Source organism: Petromyzon marinus, chromosome 29 (genome assembly GCF_048934315.1).
Source record: "Petromyzon marinus isolate PM22_M1 ecotype Great Lakes invasive population chromosome 29, UKy_Petmar_22M1.pri1.0, whole genome shotgun sequence".
Taxonomy (NCBI): domain Eukaryota; kingdom Metazoa; phylum Chordata; class Hyperoartia; order Petromyzontiformes; family Petromyzontidae; genus Petromyzon; species Petromyzon marinus.
The window spans coordinates 5,209,312-5,233,512 of NC_133695.1; the positions used below are offsets into that span (position 1 = coordinate 5,209,312).

The 24,201-nt window shown below is 52.2% G+C and overlaps 1 protein-coding gene and 1 long non-coding RNA gene across 2 annotated transcripts in view; both read left to right on the forward strand.

Annotated features, from left to right (window-relative positions):
* Window positions 1–24,201, forward strand: part of LOC142929339 (uncharacterized) — a 335,621-nt gene that overhangs the window by 211,402 nt on the left and 100,018 nt on the right. The gene's annotated exons all lie outside the window — the stretch shown is intronic.
* The window catches only part of LOC116947060 (nidogen-1-like), a 128,542-nt gene that overhangs the window by 100,367 nt on the left and 3,974 nt on the right, over window positions 1–24,201 (forward strand). The window contains exons 21-22 of the mRNA XM_032962448.2: window positions 235–358; window positions 19,299–19,405. Coding sequence (XP_032818339.2) covers window positions 235–358; window positions 19,299–19,405 — 231 coding nt within the window. The remainder of the gene's footprint in view (window positions 1–234; window positions 359–19,298; window positions 19,406–24,201) is intronic.

A 24,201-nucleotide genomic window follows, 5' to 3' on the forward strand; every position in this document is an offset into this window, starting at 1 on the left:
TCCCTGCGTGTCCTCCTCATACCGCGTCCTGTGTCTCGGCGTGTCGCCCACTGCGTGTCTCCGTGCGTATCCCCCCAAATCCCCTCCCCCCACGTCTCCCCGCGTCTCCCCCCATGCCCCCCTCTACCATGTCTCATGCCCCGTGTATCCCCCCCCCCCCCCACCGTGTGACCCCCCCCCACCGTGTGTGTCCCCCCCCCCCCCCCCCCACCGTGTGTCCCTCCACCGACCCAGGCACCCGTCGTCTTGAGTGCATGCACCGGGGCCAGGGCCCACGGCGCCGCTTCCTCGAGGGGCTCCAGTACCCGTTCGGCATCGCCGCCTATGCCGACCACCTCTACTACACCGACTGGCGCCGGTAACGCGGCGCCCGCATGGACACCCCCCCCCCCACGCTAGCGCCGCCCTCCCCAGCCCCCCCCCCCCCGCCCCGCTCCCCCCAAGCCACCGCTGACTCGCCGTTGACGCGACGAAGGCAAAGGTCCCCCGTGTAGCATTTCGGACCGTGGGGGCAAGTGCCGTTAGTGAGCGGCACCTGTGAAGGCCGGCACGGAGCACGATGGGGATGGGTGGCTGACAGCACCACGCCCGCCCGACGTTGTCTCCTCCTCCTCCTCCGCGGCGGCGGCGGCGGTGGCGGCGATGTTTATACGCACGCCGCACCGCACGCTCATCTGAGGCTGAGTCGACCTTGGGAGGGCCCAGGGCCGGTTCAGACAATCGTCACCGATGTCAACTGGCGGGCGGGAATCGAACTCGGGTAGCACCGGGGGTAACCCATGAACATCGGAACAACGTTCGCTCAACGCTGGCTCAGCGTTCCACAATTTAATGGAAAGGCAACCTCACATCCAGCAGAGACGCTTTCTCTTAAACGTGCTTCGGGCAGGACCCTCCTGAAGGGGAGTCTCGAGACTCGCCGATGCACGGCAGCCGCAGCAGCAGCAATCACGCCGACGGCGACTTTAATTTTGACCAGGTGGCAACTGGAGAGACAGGCATAAGTCGCGGCTGCAAGAGTGACACTCAAGCTTCCAAGCTGCCCCTCTCTCTCTCTCTCTCTCCCTCCCTATCTGTCTCTCCGTCTCACCGACACAAACCCAGCTCACGTTCCGCGCTCGCGTCCCGTGCTATCCACGCATTCCCGCTGTCGCGAGCAACTCGGGGCAAACGAATCACAGCGAGCGGCAGCAAACAGCAGCAGCAGCGGCGGCGGCAGCGGCAGCAGGAGAACAGAGCCCCTTGTGTCAGGGGCTGGGTTGGGCATTTTTGGTTTCGCTTCCACCGTGTGGAAGATGTATGACCCCCGTGTGTCTGATCGGGACATCCTGTGTCCAATTCCAAGCCTGGATTATGTGAGTTGGATGTCATCGCGGGCGGGCGGGCGGGTGAGCGGGTGAGCGGGTGAGCGGGTGAGCGGGTGAGTGGGTGGGCGGGTGAGCGGGTGAGTGGGTGAGTGGGTGGGCGGGTGAGCGGATGAGTGGGTGAGCGGGTGAGTGGGTGGGCGGGGTGAGCGGGTGAGTGGGTGAGTGGGTCGGTGGGTGAGTGGGTGGGTGGGTGAGCGGGTGAGTGGGTGGGCGGGTGAGCGGGTGAGTGGGTGAGCGAGTGAGCGGGTGAGTGGGTGAGTGGGTAGGCGGGTGGGATGGGGGGGCGGTGAGCGGGTGAGCGGGTGAGCGAGTGAGCGGGTGAGTGGGTGAGCGGGTGAGTGGGTGGGCGGGTGAGAGGGTGAATGGGTGAGCGAGTGAGCGGGTGAGCGGGTGAGCGGGTGGTTGGATTTGACCCGTGGAGGGAGGAGGAGGCTGGTGATGTCAGTTGGCGGGGGGTTGGAGCTTTTTGTTGTCTGTCGCGTTATTGAGGTAAACGAGGACCCGAGCCATTTGCTCGGGCGGTTCGAGCCTGGCGGACGCCCCGGTCAATACTGCGGCTGTGGTCGCGTAGCGGTTCTCGCCTCTCCTTTTCTTTCTCTCTCGTTATTCATCGGTAAATCGGTTTGCCCGGCTGCAGAATGCCACCGGGGGGGGGGGGGGGGGGGCAGGCCACGCTGAGTCGTCATCGTCGCTGTAGAACCTCACCAGCGGGGCCGTGCCCAGCCACAGCCTGCTGGGAGAAGAGCGAGCGGTACACCGCAGACCAGTTCCCACGTTGTGAAGGAGAGTGGTTGAGTAGTGGCAGTGGTAAATCCCGGTGGGGGGTGGGGGGGGGCAAGGGTGGGGGGGTAGGGGGGGTGATTGCCCCCCACCCCCTCCCCACGGTTCCAATCGAGCTGTCAACGCGTCTTGTGCGGCGCTGGTGCTCGCTCACGGCAGCCCTGATCCCTGCTGCTGGTGGAGTGGGGGGCTCGGAGCTTAGTGCGAGACTGCGGGGCGTAGGAGAGGGGGGTGGAGGGGCTGGGCGGGGGGAGCGCGATGATTTTAATCCGCGTTGACACAAGAACTCAACACTTTGCTCAATAACACTGCGACCTTAAACCGTAAAAAAAAAAATACTTCATATATATACAAAAAAAAACTAGGCTAAGCCCAAAACTCCTCGCTGTTTCTCATTTGAACAGGTAGTGCCCACTCAGCTATGATCCCTTGCTGTTGTTGCTGTTCAGAGGCGACCGCACCACAAGCGATGAAGGCTCATCATCGTAGTGGCTGATAGCATCATCACCAACATCATCATAGTGGAGGACGAGGAGAAGGGGGGGGGGGGGCAAACCCGGAGGATGAATCGGGAGAATGATCCACGCTGGGTCACCACGGGGAGAGAGAGAGAACACAAATATACTACAGAACACAAATATACTACAGCAGCAGCAGCAGCAGCTGGGATCGAACCCCACGCTCCTGCTACGAGATAAACGCCTCCTCGCCACCGCTGGTGATGTTGCGGGAAATGGTCCTTCTTCATCAATGGGGGCCATTGCCCGAAACGTCGCTTATTATATGTATTTCATGTAGAAATCGATTTCCTTTCAAAAGGCCGCAGTGTAACTGACGAACGAGTCTTGGAGTTCGTCGACGTCGATGTTGTTAACGACTACCGACGCAGCAGCAGCAGCAGCAGCACTCAACAACGATGATGATGATGATGGCGATGAGTTTGATTTGTGTCTGGGCGCCACCGCTCGTTCAGTGGCGTGGAAGAATTCCACGCGGGAGGAGAGAGAGAAGGGGGGGGGGCGAGTGGGGGAGGAGAGGGGGGGAGGAGAGGGGGAAGGGGAGTGGGGGAGGAGAGGGAGGGAGAGGGGGGAGGGGAGTGGGGGAGGAGAGGGAGGGAGAGGGGGAGGAGAGGGAGGGAGAGGGGAGTGGGGGAGGAGGGAGAGGGAGGAGGAGAGGGGGGGTTAGAGGGGAGGAGGAGAGGGGGGAGGAGAGCGGGGGAGGAGAGGGGGGGGGAAGAAGAAGGGGGGGGGGGAAGAAGAGGGGGGGGGGGCGGCTGGATTCTGGGGAAATTCTAGAGATGCCAGGCAAAGCGGGACGTCCCCGGCCATCCCGTGATGGTTGTGTTGCTCCGATTCAACTGATTGGTCCATGCGCCACGCAGTGCCACGCACAATGAACAATGCATACAGACACACACGCAGACAGACACACACGCAGACACACACACGCAGACACGCAGGCAGACACACACACACACGCAGACACACACACACGCAGACACACACACACGCAGACACGCAGGCAGACACACACGCAGACACACACGCAGACACACACACACGCAGACAGGCAGACACACACGCAGACACGCAGACACACACACACACACGCACACACACACGCAGGCACACACACACGCAGACACACACGCAGGCACACACACACGCACTGCGCCCCGCATAACACGCAGCGTGGAGGGTAAATACCCAGCCCACACTACGTGCATGCGTACTGCACAAAGACCCCCCCCCCCCAACTTGTATAGCTGTAACAGACTGTAGGGGCAAGTGCTGTTAGCGAGCAGCACCTATGAAGGCCGCCACGGTATTCGAGGCGGTAGTTCGGCTAGGACCACGCCCAGTTGCCTTTGTCTCCCCGGTGACGATGTTTACACGACGCACCAGTGTTGCATTTGAGGCTGAGTTGACCTAGGGGAGGCCCAGGAATGTTTCCAATAATCGTCACTGGTGTTGCTGGTGGTGAGCGGGAATCAAACTCGGGAGGTTGGGTTCATGGCGCAGCGCTTTAGCCACTTCACGGCCGGTCCCACTCCACACACCACCCACACACACTACCCACTCCACACACCACCCACACACACTACCCACTACACACTCCACACACCACCCACACACACTACCCACTCCACACACCACCCACACACACTACCCACTACACACTCCACACACCACCCACACACCACACACTACCCACTCCACACACCACCCACACACACTACCCACTCCACACACCACCCACACACACTACCCACTACCCACTCCACACACCACCCACACACACTACCCACTACCCACTCCACACACCACCCACACACCACACACTACCCACTCCACACACTACACACACACACCACCCACACTCACTACCCACTCCACACACCACCCACACACACTTCGAACTACCCACTCCACACACTCCACACACCACCCACACACCACACACTACCCACTCCACACACCAACCACCCACACTCACTACCCACTCCACACACCACCCACACACACTACACACTCCACACACCACCCACACACCACACACTACCCACTCCACACACTACCCACACACACTACCCACTACCCACTCCACACACCACCCACACACCACACACTACACACTCCACACACTACCCACACAACACACACTACCCACTCCACACACCACCCACACACACTACCCACTACCCACTCCACACACCACCCACACACCACACACTACCCACTCCACACACCACCCACACACACTACCCACTACCCACTCCACACACCACCCACACCCCACACACTACCCACTCCACACACCACCCACACACACTACCCACTACCCACTCCACACACCACCCACACACACTACACACTCCACACACCACCCACACACCACACACTACCCACTCCACACACCACCCACACACACTACCCACTCCACACACCACCCACACACCACACACTACCCACTCCACACACTACCCACACACCACACACTACCCACTCCACACACCACCCACACACACTACCCACTACCCACTCCACACACCACCCACACACAACCCACTCCACACACTACACACACACACACACCCACACACACTACCCACTCCACACACCACCCACACACACTACCCACTCCACACACCACCCACACACTACCCACTACCCACTCCACACACCACCCACACAACACACTACCCACTCCACACACTACACACACACACCACCCACACACACTACCCACTCCACACACCACCCACACACCACACACTACACACTCCACACACTACCCACACACCACACACTACCCACTCCACACACCACCCACACACACTACCCACTACCCACTCCACACACCACCCACACACTACCCACTCCACACACTACACACACACACCACCCACACACACTACCCACTCCACACACCACACACTACCCACTCCACACACTACACACACACACCACCCACACACACTACCCACTTCACACACCACCCAACAAACACTACCCACTCCACACACCACCCACACTCCACACACTACACACACACACACACCACCCACACTCACTACCCACTCCACACACCACCCACACACACTACCCACTACCCACTCCACACACTACACACACACACCACCCACACACACTACCCACTCCACACACCACCCACACTCTACACATTACACACACACACCACCCACACACACTACACACTCCACACACCAGCCACACACACTACCCACTACCCACTCCACACTACACCCACACAGCACCCACACACACCACACACTGCCCACTCCACACACCACCCACACACACCACCCACACACACTACCCACTCCACACACCACCCACACACACCACACATTACCCACTACCCACTCCACACACCAGCCACACACTACCCACTACATACACTACACACACACACCACCCACACACTACCCACTCCACACACCACCCACACACTACCCACTCCACACACCACCCACACACACTACACACACACCACCCACTCTACCCACACACTGCCCACACCACACATACACTCACCACCCACTCCACCCTTCACACACACCACCCACACTTCAAACACACCACTCACACTTCACACACACAACCCACACTTCACACACACCACCCACTGCACACACCCACACTCCACACCCACACACTCCACACACACACACCACACACACCCACACACATACAACACACACACTCCACACCCACACACTCCACACACACACACACCACACACACCCACACACATACAACACACACACTCCACACCCACACACTCCACACACACACACCACACACATACAACACACATACAACACACACACTCCACACCCACACACTCCACACACACCGCACACACCCACACACACCCACACATATACAACACACACACTCCACACACACACACTCCACACACTCCACACACACACCACACACACCCACACCCACACACCACACACACTCCACACACTCCATAACGTTGCGTCCTCTGCTGGCGCCTTCGCCGATGGGGGGGTGGAGCAGGCGGGGGTGGATCACGCGGGGCGGGGGTGGAGCAGGCGGGGGGGGGAGCAGGCGGGGGGGGGTGGAGCAGGCGGGGGGTGAGCAGGCGGGGGGTGAGCAGGCGGGGGGGTGGAGCAGGCGGGGGGGTGGAGCAGGCGGGGGGGTGGAGCAGGCGGGGGGGTAGAGCACGCGGGGCGGGGGTGGATCACGCGGGGCGGGGGTGGGTGGAGCAGGCGGGGGGGTGGAGCAGGCGGGGGGGGTGGAGCAGGCGGGGGGGGTGGAGCAGGCGGGGGGGGGGGGCATCGGCAGCCGTCATTGGCTGGCGCGTGGCGACTGATGGGAGATCTCCAGCGAAGCTGCGCGTGGACTCCGCCGGCTAATTGAGTCGCGGATTCAGGCGACCGTCAAATTTGATCGTTCGCCCCGCGTTTGTTTGCCAGCGCGTTCCGCCACGGGGGGAGGTGGGGGGGGGCCCTACCAAACAAACAAATAATAATAATAAACACTCCAACAATAACGACGACAACACAAAGCCACGAGGCAGGATAAAAATCACGCTTCGGAAGTCTTGTTTTTCTTTTTGACTAAAACCCAAACTTATTTTTATTTATATGACCTGGTGAAACCCACTAAGATATTGGTTATTGTTTTCAGAAGCAACCCCCCTCCGCCCCCCTGCACCACACCCACGCTTCGGAAGGATTTAATTAATTAGACAGCGGCGGCGGCGGCGATGACGTCACTTTCCGAATAGTGACGTTGCCCTTTCCCCTCTGACGTCGCCGTCGCCACGTGGCACTTAATGCCTTTGCCGAAAAGGCTTCGACGGTATCCCGTTATCGCTGGAGTTTCATCGCCAAAAATGTTTTTTACGAGGGGGGCGCGGGGGTGGGGGGGGGGGGGGGTCGTGGGTGGGAGGTGTGCAAGCGTTCTGATTTATTTGGTCGGTTTCATTAGGGGGAGAGTCCCCCCCCTGCAGTGATAAGTGTTCATCATTTTTCGGAAATTCCGTACGAGAGTTATTGTGACCGCCCCGCATCCACGTTTGGGGGGACTGTCCGCGTAAATCAAAAAAGAATGAGCACAGGTTGGCGAACCCCAGCCTGGGCGTGCCCACGACGTCGCCCGGACGTGGTCGACGCCGCGTGGCGCCCCCTGCTGGCCAGTTCGCTGCCATCGCTGCTCACCAACCCGCGCTCACGTTGCGCTTTTGCGCGCAACTGTGGGGCAAGTTTGTCCCACCCAGTGGTTACAGACGGGTGGTACAGACACGTGGTACACAGACACGTGGTACACAGACACGTGGTACACAGATACGTGGTACACAGATACGTGGTACACAGACAGGTGGTACACAGACAGGTGGTACAGACACGTGGTACACAGACAGGTGGTACAGACACGTGGTACACAGACAGGTGGTACACAGACACGTGGTACAGACACGTAGTACACAGACACGTGGTACACAGACAGGTGGTACACAGACACGTGGTACAGACAGGTGGTACACAGACACGTGGTACACAGACAGGTGGTACACAGACAGGTGGTACAGACACGTGGTACACAGACAGGTGGTACACAGACACGTGGTACAGACAGGTGGTACAGACAGGTGGTACACAGACAAGTGGTACACAGACAGGTGGTACAGACAGGTGGTGCAGACACGTGGTACACAGACAGGTGGTACAGACACGTGGTACACAGACAGGTGGTACAGACACGTGGTACAGACAGGTGGTACAGACACGTGGTACACAGACAGGTGGTACAGACAGGTGGTACAGACACGTTGTACACAGACACGTGGTACATAGACAGGTGGTACAGACAGGTGGTACACAGACAGGTGGTACAGACACGTGGTACACAGACAGGTGGTACAGACACGTGGTACAGACAGGTAGTACACAGACAGGTGGTACAGACACGTGATACACAGACACGTGGTACAGACAGGTGGTACAGACACGTGGTACAGGAAGGTGGTACACAGACAGGTGGTACACAGACAGGTGGCACAGACAGGTGGCACAGACAGGTGGCACAGGCAGGTGGTACACAGGCAGGTGGTACAGACACGTGGTACAGACAGGTGGTACAGACACGTGGCACAGACAGGTGGCACAGACAGGTGGTACAGACAGGTGGTACAGACAAGTGTTACAGACACGTTGTACAGACATGTGGTACACAGACACGTGGTACACAGACAGGTGGTACAGACAGGTGGCACAGGCAGGTGGTACAGACACATGGCACAGACACGTGGTACAGACAGGTGGTACAGACAGGTGGTACAGACAAGTGGTACAGACACGTGGTACAGACATGTGGTACACAGACACGTGGTACACAGACAGGTGGTACAGACAGGTGGTACACAGACAGGTGGTACAGACACGTGGTACACAGACACGTGGTACACAGACAGGTGGCACAGACAGGTGGCACAGGCAGGTGGTACAGACATGTGGTACAGACTGGTGGTACAGACACGTGGTACAGACAGGTGGTACAGACAGGTGGCACCGACAGGTGATACACAGACACGTGGTACAGACAGGTGGTACAGACACGTGGTACAGACACATGGCACAGACAGGTGGTACAGACACGTAGTACAGACACTTGGCACAGATAGGTGGTACACAGACACGTGGTACAGAGAGGTGGTACAGACAGGTGGTACAGACACGTGGCACAGACAGGTGGTACAGACACGTGGTACAGACACTTGGCACAGACAGGTGGTACAGACACGTGGCACAGACAGGTGGTACAGACACGTGGCACAGACACGTGGTACAGACACGCGGCACAGACACGTGGCACAGACACGTGGTACAGACAGGTGGCACAAACAAGTGGCACAGACAGGTGGCACAGACAGGTGGTACAGGCAGGTGGTACACAGACACGTGGCACAGACACGTGGCACAGACAGGTGGTAGAGACACGTGGCACAGACAGGTGGTATAGACACGTGGAACAGACAGATGGTACAGACACGTGGTACAGACACGTGGTACAGACAGGTGGCACAGACACGTGGTACAGACAGCTGGTACAGACAGGTGGCACAGACAGGTGGCACAGACACGTGGTACAGACAGGTGGCACAGACACGTGGTACAGACAGGTAGCACAGACACGTGGTACAGACAGCTGGTACAGACAGGTGGCACAGACAGGTGGCACAGACACGTGGTATAGACACGTGGTACAGAAGCGCGCGAACTGGACGGGTATTGGAACAACGATTCGCACCGGTGATGCCACAGCGCTCCCTTTGGTCGCTGCGGTGGCGAGATGTCAACTCCCTCGCCTGGTACGCAGGAGGTCGTGGGTTCGATCCCGACCCTGACGCCTGCTGTATATTTGGAGTTTGCGGTGTCTCTCTCCCCGTGGTCGATCCTGGAAATACAAACACGGCCAGTGGGAGGTGAGGTGGGTAGAGTACTTATATTTGGCTGTTGCTTTAAATTTACACACGTTGATAAGCCACTTTCGTTGAGCTGTCATTTGTGGCCAGGTCACTTCTGAAAAGAGCTGTATAGCTGGGCCTTACTTGGTAATAAACACAAGATCCAGGTCCGTTTCAACACATTACATAAAATCCGTTATCTGGTTCCGTCTGTAAAAGATGTGATTCCAGACATACAGTACCCTGGTGTCTACAAACTAAGTTGCCTCTGTGGTAGTAGTTATATTGGAGAAACCAAACGCCATGTCTCGGACCGCATTCGTGAACACAAAGCAGACCTTTAACACGTTAGGACCAACACATCGGCCGTGGCAGATCATTGTTATAATTCAGTAGGCTCACATGACATTGGCTTCTCCAAGACAGAGGTTCTTTGTAAGCCATCTGGCTACCATGAGAGTTTCGTTCATGAGGCTATCCACATATACAAGCACAGAGACAATTTAAACCGAGAAGATGAATTCTGGCTTAGCAATCATTGGAAGGATTTGATAAACCATTTCAGGTCTTAATTGATTGTTCACGCTTATGGTGGCTTTCAGACAGCATACATTAATTTTTTGTCTCCCCCAGCCTCTTTTCAGAACATAGATGGACTCGTCCTTCTAAACAAACTGCCAAATCGCTGCTCGTGGTGCAAACGTTTTTTATAAATAAATATAAACACCGTTTAAAATAAATAAATGCAAACCGCCACTTCTTTCAAATGTTTCTTGCCGTTGCTTGTCACACCTGATGACGACCGTTTGTGTTATGGTCGAAACGTCGTGAGAATTTGTATTGTTTTATATATTTTATTATTTTATTGTTTCCCTTTAACGTGACTTTACCGAAAGAGCTAAGAATATGAATTACTGCAGTCACGAAAGCTTTAAATCAAAATTCAGCTTTCATGTTGTGGACGTGGGGAGGGAGGGGGGTACTGCCGACCTAACTCAGTCTCGGCGTGCCTGCCCCGCGGGCTGCGGAGGTTGGATCTCAAAAGTGTGGAGTGATGAATATTTCCCCAGGCGGAGTCGGTGCAGAGGTAGGGGGCGAGGTGGGGGGGAGGGGCAGTTATGAAATGGTGAGGCAGGGAGCCATGGAGGGAAGGAGAGGTGAGCGGGGGGTGGAGTTGTTGAGCCAAGAGATTCCGCAAAAAGCTGTTCCATTAATTGCACCTCCAAAAGAAAAATATCCCAACCGGATTTAATTTGGTTTCTCTCACTTCCGTATGTTCCACTTTTCGCGGAGGTTCAAATCAAATCAAATGTTAAACAAATCGTTTCATATGCATGGGTGGGGTGGAGAGCTGGCACGGAAATCGTGGGGGGGGGGGGGGGGGGGGAGAGGGGCCTGCGCCACGAACCCAGGGCGCCACGGTGGCTAGGAGCTGTTAACTACCTCGCCTGGTATACAGGAGGTCGTGGGCTCGATCCCGACTGTTGCCTGCGTTGTATTTGAAGATATCTCTCCCCGCCGTCGCGTAGATTTTGTCCGGGTCCTCCAGTTTGTTTTCCTCCGTATTTAGAATCAACGTGTCTAGACCATGTGGCTGATACACGGCATGGGAAGTCCTTCACCCAGCAGTTTCAGAAACAGATTATTATAATTATTGCTTTCACAGATGTCCAGTAGGGGCGCGGGGGCAGAACGTGAAAACAACAAACAGGACAAACACACGATTGGATTGAAAAGTGTATATGAGAGGTTAACAGTAGATTGGCAAAGGGCTGTAAAACGTACATTTATTATAATATGTACAGTGAGGGAAAAAGGTTTTTGATCCCCTGCTGATTTTTCACGTTTTCCCACTGACAAAGAAATGATCAGTCTATATTTTAATGATAGGTTTATTTGAACAGTGAGAGACAGAATAACAACAACAAAATCCAGAAAAACGCATGTCAAAAATGTTATAAATTGATTTGCATTTTAATTAGGGAAATAAGTATTTGACCCCCTCTCAATCAGAAAGATGTCTGGCTTCCAGGTGTCTTTTATACAGGTAACGAGCTCAGATTAGGAGCACACTCTTAATGGGAGTGCTCCTAATCTCAGCTTGTTACCTGTATAAAAGACACCTGTCCACAGAAGCAATCAATCAATCAGATTCCAAACTCTCCACCATGACCAAGACCATAGAGCTCTCCAAGGATGTCAGGGACAAGATTGTAGACCTACACAAGGCTGGAATGGGCTACACGGCCATTGCCAAGCAGCTTGGTGAGAAGGTGACAACAGTTGGTGCGATTATTCGCAAATGGAAGAAACACAAAAGAACTGTCAATCTCCCTCGGCCTGGGGCTCCATGCAAGATCTCACCTCGTGGAGTTGCAATGATCATGAGAACGGTGAGGAATCAGCCCAGAACTACACGTGAGGATCTTGTCAATGATCTCAAGGCAGCTGGGACCAAGAAAACAATTGGTAACACACTACGCCGTGAAGGACTGAAATCCTGCAGCGCCCACAAGGTCCCCCTGCTCAAGAAAGCACATATACATGCCCGTCTGAAGTTTGCCAATGAACATCTGAATGATTCAGAGGACAACTGGGTGAAACTGTTGTGGTCAGATGAGACCAAAATGGAGCTCTTTGGCATCAACTCAACTCGCCGTGTTTGGAGGAGGAGGAATGCTGCCTATGACCCCAAGAACACCATCCCCACCGTCAAACATGGAGGTGGAAACATTATGTTTTGGGGGTGTTTTTCTGCTAAGGGGACAGGACAACTTCACCGCATCAAAGGGACGATGGACGGGGCCATGTACCGTCAAATCTTGGGTGAGAACCTCCTTCCCTCAGCCAGGGCATTGAAAATGGGTCGTGGATGGGTATTTCAGCATGACAATGACCCAAAACACACGGCCAAGGCAAAAAAGGAGTGGCTCAAGAAGAAGCACATTAAGGTCCTGGAGTGGCCTAGCCAGCCTCCAGACCTTAATCCCATAGAAAATCTGTGGAGGGAGCTGAAGGTTCGAGTTGCCAAACGTCAGCCTCGAAACCTTAATGACTTGGAGAAGATCTGCAAAGAGGAGTGGGACAAAATCCCTCCTGAGATGTGTGCAAACCTGGTGGCCAACTGCAAGAAACGTCTGACCTCTGTGATTGCCAACAAGGGTTTTGCCACCAAGTACTAAGTCATGTTTTGCAGAGGGGTCAAATACTTATTTCCTTCATTAAAATGCAAATGAATTCATAACATTTTTGACATGCGTTTTTCTGGATTTTTGTGTTATTATTCTGTCTCTCACTGTTCAAATAAACCTACCATTAAAATTATAGACTGATCATTTCTTTGTCAGTGGGCAAACGTACAGAATCAGCAGGGGATCAAATGCTTTTTTCCCTCGCTGTATATATTATAGAGGTGGCTTTTATAACAAAAATTGTGTGAGCCAATTAAGACCAGCCGTCTCGTTTGTCAAGGGGAAATTAGGGATTTTGAATAAATGAAAAACGGAAGTTAAAAAACACGATTCCCAAGTGTGTGTTCAGCGGCTGAGATGGGCTGCCAGGGTTCATAGTGGTCAGGTAGCCACTGCGCAGGAGCTAACCAGAGCTCAGCGAGTGGGCTTGACCTGGCGAAAATAAGAGAGATCCGACCAATTGTGTATGTACGTATGTTTGTTGAACTTTTTTCGCACCGTACGTAGCCGGCCGTGCTCATCGGAGGACAACACACTATGGGTCTCTCAAACTGAACACAAACAACAAGCGGTTCTAAAGAAATTCGTTTTCAATCTAGGTGATTTAAAAGTGCACTGCTCCTGGTGGCTTCGCAATATCGGAAGGAAGAGCGTTCCAGACGGCCGCAGGAGTGCATCTGAAAGCGCCGCGCGATGCGGTGACCGCCGCTGTCTTTGTTTGACGGCCAGCCAAAGGCCGACGCCGCCGCCGCCGCCGTTGCGAGGACGACGGGAGTTCGCTTGATGGTTTATGCTCTGGAAACGAGACGTCGCGAGGTTATCGTGGTTCATTTGTGGCAGGCTCTCTGTGTTGCAATGAGCGCGACCTCGTCACGCATTCGTTCAACGAACCGTTTGGGCCAGTGCAGCTCTTCGAGCACCCGAGACGGACACGGTCAGATGTGGTGGCAGTTAGGGGCGCGCGTCCGTGGAGAGATAGCGGAAGGGTCGACGGCCATTGAATCGAGAGCGACAGAGAGGACAGGGCGCGTGTCGGCCCTGCCAATGGAGCGACGCGGAAAGACGCGCAGCTCATTTTTAAACGGCGAAGCAATAAGCGTGAGAACAAGAGGTCAATCAAAAAAAATGTTGCTGTGATTGTCACACCCGATGATGATTGCTTGTGTTTGCAATCGAAACGTCGTGATTTATTTAATTCAATTTTTATTTTATCATTTTTTATTTTTATTTATTTCGATCCTTGTAGTCACGAAAACTTCAAATCTGGAATGAGGCATATTAAAGACAACAACAACAGCGGCAACGCGAGTGTATGAAAGAGAGCGTGGCCGTTTTGCTCGAGAGCGATAATAATGATAATACTTGCATTATTTATATATCCATTAAACCCTGGCTGAATCCCAGGACTCAGAGACGGAGTCTCTTTATTTTTTTAGACTGGAGGAAGGAATCCGATGAGCTATTAAGCTCTTTTTATTTCACAGATGTCCAGTAGAGGGCCCGCGGGGGTCGGCGAGTTATAAGCAGCAAACAATACAGCGACAAAACATCGATAGGAGTGCAAAGTAGGGGAAAGGTAAGGAAATACTTTTTAATAAATAAATAAAACACTAATAAATACAAATAAGTACAAATTGCATAAGTACATACATTCCAGCCGATTTTCCGACACTAATTGCAAGCTTGGGTCAAGGCAGCAATACAACAACAATAGCAACAACATGAACAACAGTCCCAGAGCACAGCAAGCCCGTCAATAAAATTGCACGTTAAAATTGATCTCCACTTTGTCAGGAGGGGTTCCCCGTCACATTGGGATGTTTGGCAGAGTCCACGAGTAATGGACTGCGACAAATTTTTGAATTCAGATTGAAAACTAATTTCTTTCGAACTGATTTTTTGTGTTTAGTTTGTTGCACCCCCCCCCCCCCGCACCTCCGATGAGCATGGTTTGCTAAATACGGTGTGAAAAAAGTTCAATATAGATAGACTCACACAGACCCATCGACTCACACAGAGACCAATAGACTCACACAGAGACCTATAGACTCACACAGAGACCCATAGACTCACACAGAGACCCACAGACTCACACAGACACCCACAGACTCACACAGAGTCCCATAGACTCACACAGAGACCCATAGACTCACACAGAGACCCATAGACTCACACAGAGTCCCATAGACTCACACAGAGACCCATAGACTCACACAGAGACCCATAGACTCATACAGAGACCCATAGACTCACACAGAGACCCATAGACTCACACAGAGACCCATAGACTCACACAGAGCCACATAGACTCACACAGAGACCCACAGACTCACACAGAGACCCACAGACTCACACAGAGACCCATAGACTCACACAGAGTCCCATAGACTCACACAGAGACCCATAGACTCACACAGAGACCTATAGACTCACACAGAGACCCACAGACTCACACAGAGACCCATAGACTCACACAGAGACCCATAGACTCACACAGAGACCCATAGACTCACACAGAGACCCATAGACTCACACAGACCCATTGACTCACACAGAGACCTATAGACTCACACAGAGACCCACAGACTCACACAGAGACCCACAGACTCACACAGAGACCCACAGACTCACACAGAGACCCATAGACTCACACAGAGACCCACAGACTCACACAGAGACCCATAGACTCACACAGAGACCCACAGACTCACACAGAGACCCATAGCTTGTTGTCCTTCCCCCGCACTTCCAATTAGCACGGTTGGCTACGTACGGTGTGAAAGTTGCTCAACATATATATGCTTACAGTAATTCGTGTTTTGGCTTCGTGCGCGTGGGCGGAAAGTAAGGATCCCGGGGAAAACCCCGCCAAGCGTTACGACGGGGAGGGCAGTGACTGAAAGCTCCGTTATACTGAGGAGGTGACAAAACACACGTGCTCTACTTGTCACCGATCAGGCCAGCCACACGCAAAGCGGCGTCGAACCTTCCAGTTGATTCGCGGCGCCGGAGAGACGTGGCGATTAATTCATTGAACCACCGCGTCGGGACGGAGGGATTTTGTGGGGGGGTGTGTGATGTGAATAATTTACAATATCCAGCACCCACCTCGAAAATAAACTACAAACTAAACGATTTTTATTTTTATTTTATTTTACCAGGTAAGGCCCACTGAGATTTACGGTTCTTTTTCAGAAGCGGCCTGGCCACAAATGATAGCTCGACCAAGTGGCTTTGTCACGTGGAAATTGATAGCAGCAGCCAAACATTCCACAAACGCATGTAGGATTCGAAGGGAGAACCCCGCGGAGCCGGAGAAAAATCCACGCGACCACGGGGAGAGAATGAAGCGCGGCGAATTGTATCGCTTCTTCAGCCGCACGCAACGACTCAAGCTATGACAGTTTTTATTTTATTTTACCACGTAAGACCCACTGAGCTTTCCATGGCTCTATTTCAGAAGCGACCTGGCTACCACAAATGATCGCTCAACGAAAGTGGCTTTATGATCGCGTGAAAAATGTGCAGCAGCAGCAGCAGCACCAGTAGCCAAATATAAATACTCTCCACACCTCAACCCTCCACTGCCCTTGTTTGTATTTCCAGGAGTGCCCGCCGGTTAGGGACATAGAGGGAGCCTGACGGTTCGGTTTTCGGAGCCACCCACACCGCCCCAGTGCTGGAGGATAGTGAAGCCTCTGTGACGAGACGGGGGATGGGGGGGGGGGGGCTTGGGGAGGAGGAGGGAAGGGTGAGGGTGGGGGCTGGGTGGGAGAGGGGGGCTGCGGATGGAGGGGGTGAGGCACTTAAAAAACGCAGCCCTCACTGAGCTACGGTGTTCGGAATCAGCAGCTGGATTTAACATTGGAGTAGGAGGAATCCGATGAGCTATGAAGCTCTTTTTCACAGATGTCCAGTAGGGGGCGAGTCAGAAAGTTACAACAACAACAACAGCGATTTCGTTGCCAGATCGAGCGACTTCATTATATTGGGCTTCTCCAGCGATTTTTTAAATTTATATTTAGTTTGCTGTCCTTCCCCCCCCAGGCCCACCTCCCCCGCACCTCCGATTAGCACGGTTGGCTACGTAAGGTGCGAAAGAAGTTAAACACGTACATGCATGCAAACGGGTTGCTGTTGTGATTTATTACCGATTCACTCCGTGGGACACTTGGAAAGATCACCTGGCGGTGTGATGGACAGCCTAACTGCAGTCGACTCTCGATTGTCCACGCTATTGACGGGGAGGACGGCCGCGGATGATTAAAAAAGTCGCGGATACTAAAAAATAAATCGCGGATAATCCAAAAATATAAACATTTTCCGCGGATCTCTTTTGCAAGTAAAAAAACACGCTGACATAGGTATAAATGATCTTTAAGTTATGAAAATTGATTTCGTTAATGAACAAAACTAAAATTTGTAATGAACAATAGGGCGATCGATGTGCTTGCTCGGTAATAATTGCACTTTCCTGCTCCCGCGCAGACGACCCGGCCCACTAAGTGGACGTAGCAGAGCCACGCCAATCATCATCATCAATCAAGCTCCGCCCACTGTGTGTAAAGATATAGCAACTACTGTACTGTAGAGGAGATCACGTGGATTTTGGATTAACCGGAGCAACATATTTGTTCGGTTTAAGCACTGTGACTTGTCATAAACATGAATAAAAATGCACGGCCGTTTTTAGATAATTACTTTGGGCTTGAGGGGGACACCCCACGATTTGTTAGTTAAGTGTCAAAATCTCGCGCGGTTTATCCGCAATTCGGACAAAGCACACGCGGATAATCGACAGTCTACCTCATAGCCCAGTGGTTCTTAACCTGGGGTGCATGCACTCCCTGGGGGTGCGAGATGCCCTTTCTGGGGGGGGTGGGGGCGGTGCGAGAAATGGCCCGATTTTTTGTTCGAAGGTAATTAATCGAAAACACAAATCGCGCGCGGGCACGCAAGTTTCAACAACTTAATTTGTTTCATCAAACCCTACGCATTTTATTAACGTGATACGTTTTTTGTCACGACTTGCAAGGCTGCAGCAACGGTGAAGAAGCACCGGTGGAGAAGGTTCAATCGGGCGACATCTGGCGACTTTGCCTCAAGCTCCGCTGGGCGAGCGAGCATCCGCGCTGTGTCTCAGACACCGGCAGCTTTGAGCTCAGGCCAACAGAGAAAAAAAAACTCCTCCTGAGAGCGGAGTGATGGGAGGGGGGGTGGGGGGTCAGCGGAGTGGGTGGCTGGGGGAGGGGGGCTCTGGATCAATATCTCCACTTGCTCGCTCTGCCAAACAGAAGCCGTTTTGTCCAAATTCAGCCCTGGGAGGCCGGTTTCACGAAACGATGTTCGCATTTTAATTGGCGTTGAGTTATTGGGTTGTTTGTTATTGTTATTATTAAAAAAAAAATCTCCTCGGAATTAAATGTTTAGTTTTGCATGGCGAAAGCGTTTTTCCAAAAAAGTTAGCAATTTCATAATTACGATAGCGTTGAGCGATGTGGGCAGGTTAATATACCTGTTTTGTAGCGAGTTGATGATCTCAGCCTGGTCACCAATGACTTATATAGACACTCGTAGACTCACAGAGAGACTCAGAGACTCACAGAGAGCGCCAGACTCACATAGACAGCCATAGACTCATGTAGAGACTCGTAGGCTCATCGTTGTGATTAAACGGGGTTCTTAAGTGTAATGAGTTGATGTTCTCAGCCCGATCACCAAATATTCACGCGTAGAAAAATAATACTAAATAATATTTGTTATTTATATACAAAATTGCTTACAAAACTAGCAACAGGAGAGTGCGGGATTGTGAGGTTGCCTCCTTGTATCCTGTCATGGCCACCACCACCGTCATTTGTTGTCCACAATCATCACAACGGTGGCAATGTTTTTTAACGATCCCACTTTTACACTGCCCCCTCCCCTCTTCTACCCCCCCCCCGCCACCCCCCTGGCCCCCCGCCCCTTCCCCTCGATTGTGACGTCACCGCAGTGACGCGGTGGTCGCGGCGTCGCTGGGGCAGCAGACGGACGAGCACACGCCCACACAGCGCTCCCACCCCTACGGCATCGCCACCGTCTACCCGCAGTGCCCCCCAGGTACGGCTACGGCGACCGGGGATCATCGTCTTTATCGTCGTAGTCATGACCGTCGTCATGATCGTTGTCATGATCGTCGTCATGATCATTATCATGACCAGCGTCATGATCGTCGTCATGTGCGTCGTCATGATCATTGTCGTGATCGTCGTCATGATCATTATCATGATCATCGTCACAATCGTCGTCATGTGCGTCGTCATGATCGTTGTCGTGATCGTCGTCATGATCGTTATCATGACCAGCGTCATGATCGCCGTCATGTGCGTCGTCATGATCGTTGTCATGATCGTCGTCATGATCATTATCATGACCATCGTCATGATCGTCGTCATGTGCATCATCATGATCGTTGTCGTGATCGTCATGATCATTATCATGATCATCGTCATGATCGTCGTCATGTGCGTCATCATGATCGTTGTCGTGATCGTCGTCATGATCATTATCACGATCATTGTCATGGTCGTCGTCATGATCATTATCACGATCATCATCATGATCATCGTCATTATCATCGTCACGATTATCATCATGATCGTCGTCACGATCATCATCATGATCGTCGTAATGATTGTCGTCATGATCGTTATCCTGACCATCGTCATCATCATCGTCGTCATTATTCTATTCGTCATTGTCATTTAGTTCATACTCATTGGCATCGTGTCATCACCCTCACGGCATCGCCACCGTCTACCCACAGCGCCCACCCCCCAGGGTACGGCTACGGTGACAGAGATCATCCTCACGATCATCGTCATCATCGTCGTCGTCATCATCATTGTCATCGTCGTCGTCATCATCATTGTCATCATTGCCATTGTTTTCATCGCCTGTACTGCATGACCACCGTCGACCCAGAGTGCCCTCCCAGGTACAGCAGGACACATATACCAGTTGAGGTCATCGTCACCACAGTCATCACCGTCATCACCATTGTATTCATCGTAATTGTCATCATCGCCATCGTCTTGATCACCCCTACAGAATCGCTGCCATATACCCACAGCACCCTCCTGTTGCGACGGAGCACCTGAATCGTTGGGAATCATTGCCATCATCATCGTCATCGTCGTTTTTTGTCATTTTTGTCATTGATTATATCACCATCATTGTCATCGCCTTCTTAATTGTCGTCATCATCATCATCACCACCACCATCATCATCATCGACATTGGTTGCATCATCTTCATTGTCATCATAATGGTTATCTTCTTCTTGGTTCTTTCGGTAAAGTCACGTAGAATGGAAATAAAATAATAAAAATAAAACATAATAAAATAAAATTCTCACGACGTTTCAGCCACATGTTTTATTTTTATTATTTTATTTCCATTCTACATGACTTTACCGAAAGAACCAAGAAGATGAATCCCTGCAGTCATGAAAGCTTTAAATCGAAATCGTTATCTTGTTAATCATCGTCATTGTCATCACCATCACGATTATCATCGCCTTTATTATCATCATTGTCTTCTTCATCCGTGCTACAGCATCACCACTGTCTTCCCACAGTGCAATATTTATGTAAAATCCACGCGACGCAGAATTTGGCAGAGAAAGACGTTTCTGTAAGAAGGCCAGAGAGAGAGAGAAAGAGAGACAGCGAATGAGAGAGCGACAAAGGGCGAGAGAGAGCGAGAGAGGGCGAGAGACGATGAGAGAGGATGAGAGAGCGAGAGAGAGCGAAAGAGAGAGAAAGAGAGGGTGAGAGAGCATTAGAGAGCGAGAGAGTAGGAGGGAGCGAGAGAGAGCGAGAGAGAGAGCGACAGAGTAAGAGAGAGTGAGAGAGAGAGTGATAGAGAAAACGCAAGAGCGAGATCCACGTTTGAGAAGATCATGACCTAACCCTGACCCTAAACCCACATCCCCCTAGTTAACCAGCGCCTCTCTTTTGCGGTTTATAATTTACTATTTGTACCGTCAACTCGTTTTGTTTAATGAGAGCATTTTATAAATATACACACAAACACAATATAATGATATAATTAAACAGAACATCTTTGTGCCGAGGAAAAGCACGTCCCACATGATCCCTCGTATGAGCGGGATTGGAGATGGGCCACGGTTTTTAAGTTGAGCGCAGGCTCCCAGATGCACAAAAATCACTGAAACGCCAAACGGCCAGCGACAAACAGCACGATTATGAAGTTGAAATAGATGACATAAAAGGTAGCTGTTTTTTTTTATTCACAAGCTTCAGTTGAGCTATCACAAATGATAGCTCAACTAAAGCGTGAGCTATCACAAATAATAGCTCAACTAAAGCAGCGTATCATCATCATCATGTTGGAAATTCATAGCAGTAGCCAAATGCTCTAAACGCGTGACGTTGATTCTAGATGTGGAGGGGAAACCGGAGGATCCGGATAAAAAAAATACAATGCGACCACGGGGAGAGAATGCGATGCAAACTCCAAATACACAGCAGCAGGCGTCAGGGTCGGGATTGAACCGACGACCTCCTGCGTACTAGGCGATGGAGTTAACATCTCGCCGCTGCGGCGACCAAAGGGAGCGATGTCGCATCACCGTTGGGAATCGATGTTCCGATACCCGTCCAGTTCGCGCGAACCTCCCAGTAAAGTTGAGAGTTGCTGTGAATCGTAAAAAAAATGAAAGTCACGTTTCTAAAAAAAAAATTTTGTTAACGAAAGGCCACTTGCGAATTATAATTACATCCCTCTCCCGCCGCGGCCATCATTTCATTACGTATTAAGCAAGCCACGCTCGGGTGAGTTGTGATTCTGCCCACGCTCACACATCTGCCGAACAGATGTTCAGCAGGCTCACCGGCCAAAACCTCTCGGTTTTAATGAGACGTTTTTTTAATTCCCACCAAAGGCACGTCCGCCATTAACATACACAACCAGAACTGGCGCTACGTAGTTTTTTTGTTATTTTAGTTATTATTTTGTATGCGCCATGGCCCGTTGAGTTAACCGACTGCGTTCAAATCGAGGGGTTCAGCCAAGTTGTGTTATCTCAAGTTAGATACAAACTGAACTACATTCTGAAAAAAATTGTTTAGTTTACCAGGTAAGGCCCGCTGAGATGCACAGTGCAGCTCTTTTTCAGAAGTGACCAGGCCACAAATTATGGCTCAACAAAGTGGCGCATCGTGTGGAGATTGACAGCAGCAAAACAATATAAATAATCTCATGGGGTAAGCGAGATTGGGGGGGGGCGAGTTGGATCTTTCTAGCTGGGGCCGCGACCTTTGGCCTGCAGCTGCCGTGAAGCCGGCAGCTGCAGGGCTGCTCCTTTGCCATCGTGCTGCAAATTTATAGCGGCCAAATACTCTTGACGGTTGTGACGTTCATTCTAAATTTGGAGGGAAAAACCGGAGGACGCGGAGAAAAATCCACGCGACCAGGGGGAGAGAGGCACGCGAACACCGAAGGTACAGTATAGGCGTCAGGGTTGGGATCGAACCCACGCCCTCCTGTACACCAGGCGAGGGAGTTAACATCTCCTAGCCACCGTGCCGCCCTCACCTGTGGCGTGGCCCACAAACCACGGGAAACACAACGGCTTCATGAACCTCCATCCCAAAATCTTTACACGAGAGCCGTCACAATTATTTTTTTTTAATGCTATGCACATTTACTTTTTAATTTGTACGTTTAAAAAATATATTCATCGAAAATATTGGTTTAAAAAAATGTTGTTTTTCGACCAAAAAAAGTCACTTTTGTATTAAATTGTAAAGTAATTTTTATTTCAGTTTTTTTTTACTTGTTTCATATTCTTTTTTCCAAAAAATTCCCACCTGCCTGATGGCGCGGGGCTTAACCCGGGGGCGAAAAGACGGTGTCATTTTATTTCTTTTCAAACCGCTGGGCCCCGACACGAAATGTAATTTGCTCGGAGCCCCCCGGTGCAGAAAGAGAGCATGGCGAGTGGACGAGAAATCGAGAAATCGAGAAATGACACCGGAGACCTGGCAGGGGATGCGCCAGGCTAGGTGCTCGCGCGCGTGCCCACGTGTGTGTGTGTGCGTGTGTGTGTGCGTGTGTGTGTGCGTGTGTGCGCGTGTGTGTGTGTGTGCGTGTGTGCGTGTGTGCGCGCGTGTGTGTGCGCGTGTGTGCGCGCGTGTGTGTGTGCGTGTGTGTGTGCGTGTGTGTGCGTGTGTGCGCGCGTGTGTGTGCGCGTGTGTGCGCGCGTGTGTGTGTGTGCGTGTGTGCGCGCGTGTGTGTGTGCGCGCGTGTGTGCGCGCGTGTGTGTGTGCGCGTGTGTGTGTGCGCGTGTGTGCGCGCGTGTGTGCGCTATGAACCCGGCGACCCGAGTTCGATTCCCGCTCAAGGCCAACACCAGTGACGATTATCTGAACCGGTCCTGGGCCTCTCCTAGGTCGACTCAGCCTCAAATGAGTATCTCGTGTGGCGTGTAAAACAAAGGCGACCAGGCATCGTGTTGACCACCCATACCGGCCTTTATAGGTGCTCGCAAACAGCACTTACCCCAAAAGGCTGTTAAGGCTATACTGAGGATATTTTTCTTTTGTGTATTTGTGGACAAATGGTGCTGATGAGACGGTAAGATTGGTCCTTGAAGGACAAACCAAATGGAAAACCACCAACCCAAATATAGACCTTTGCGATGATGGTGGTGATGGGAGTGATGGTGGTGATGATATTGATAGCGGACGAGGTGTGATGTGGTAATGCGTTGCCATTGCCGGAACTGGACAAAATTACATTGCTTAAATTATGATAATAATATTATTAATAAACACGAGGGTCTGAACCAGGTGGGGGCCTGAAGACTATTCTTCGCAATTCGTTTTAGG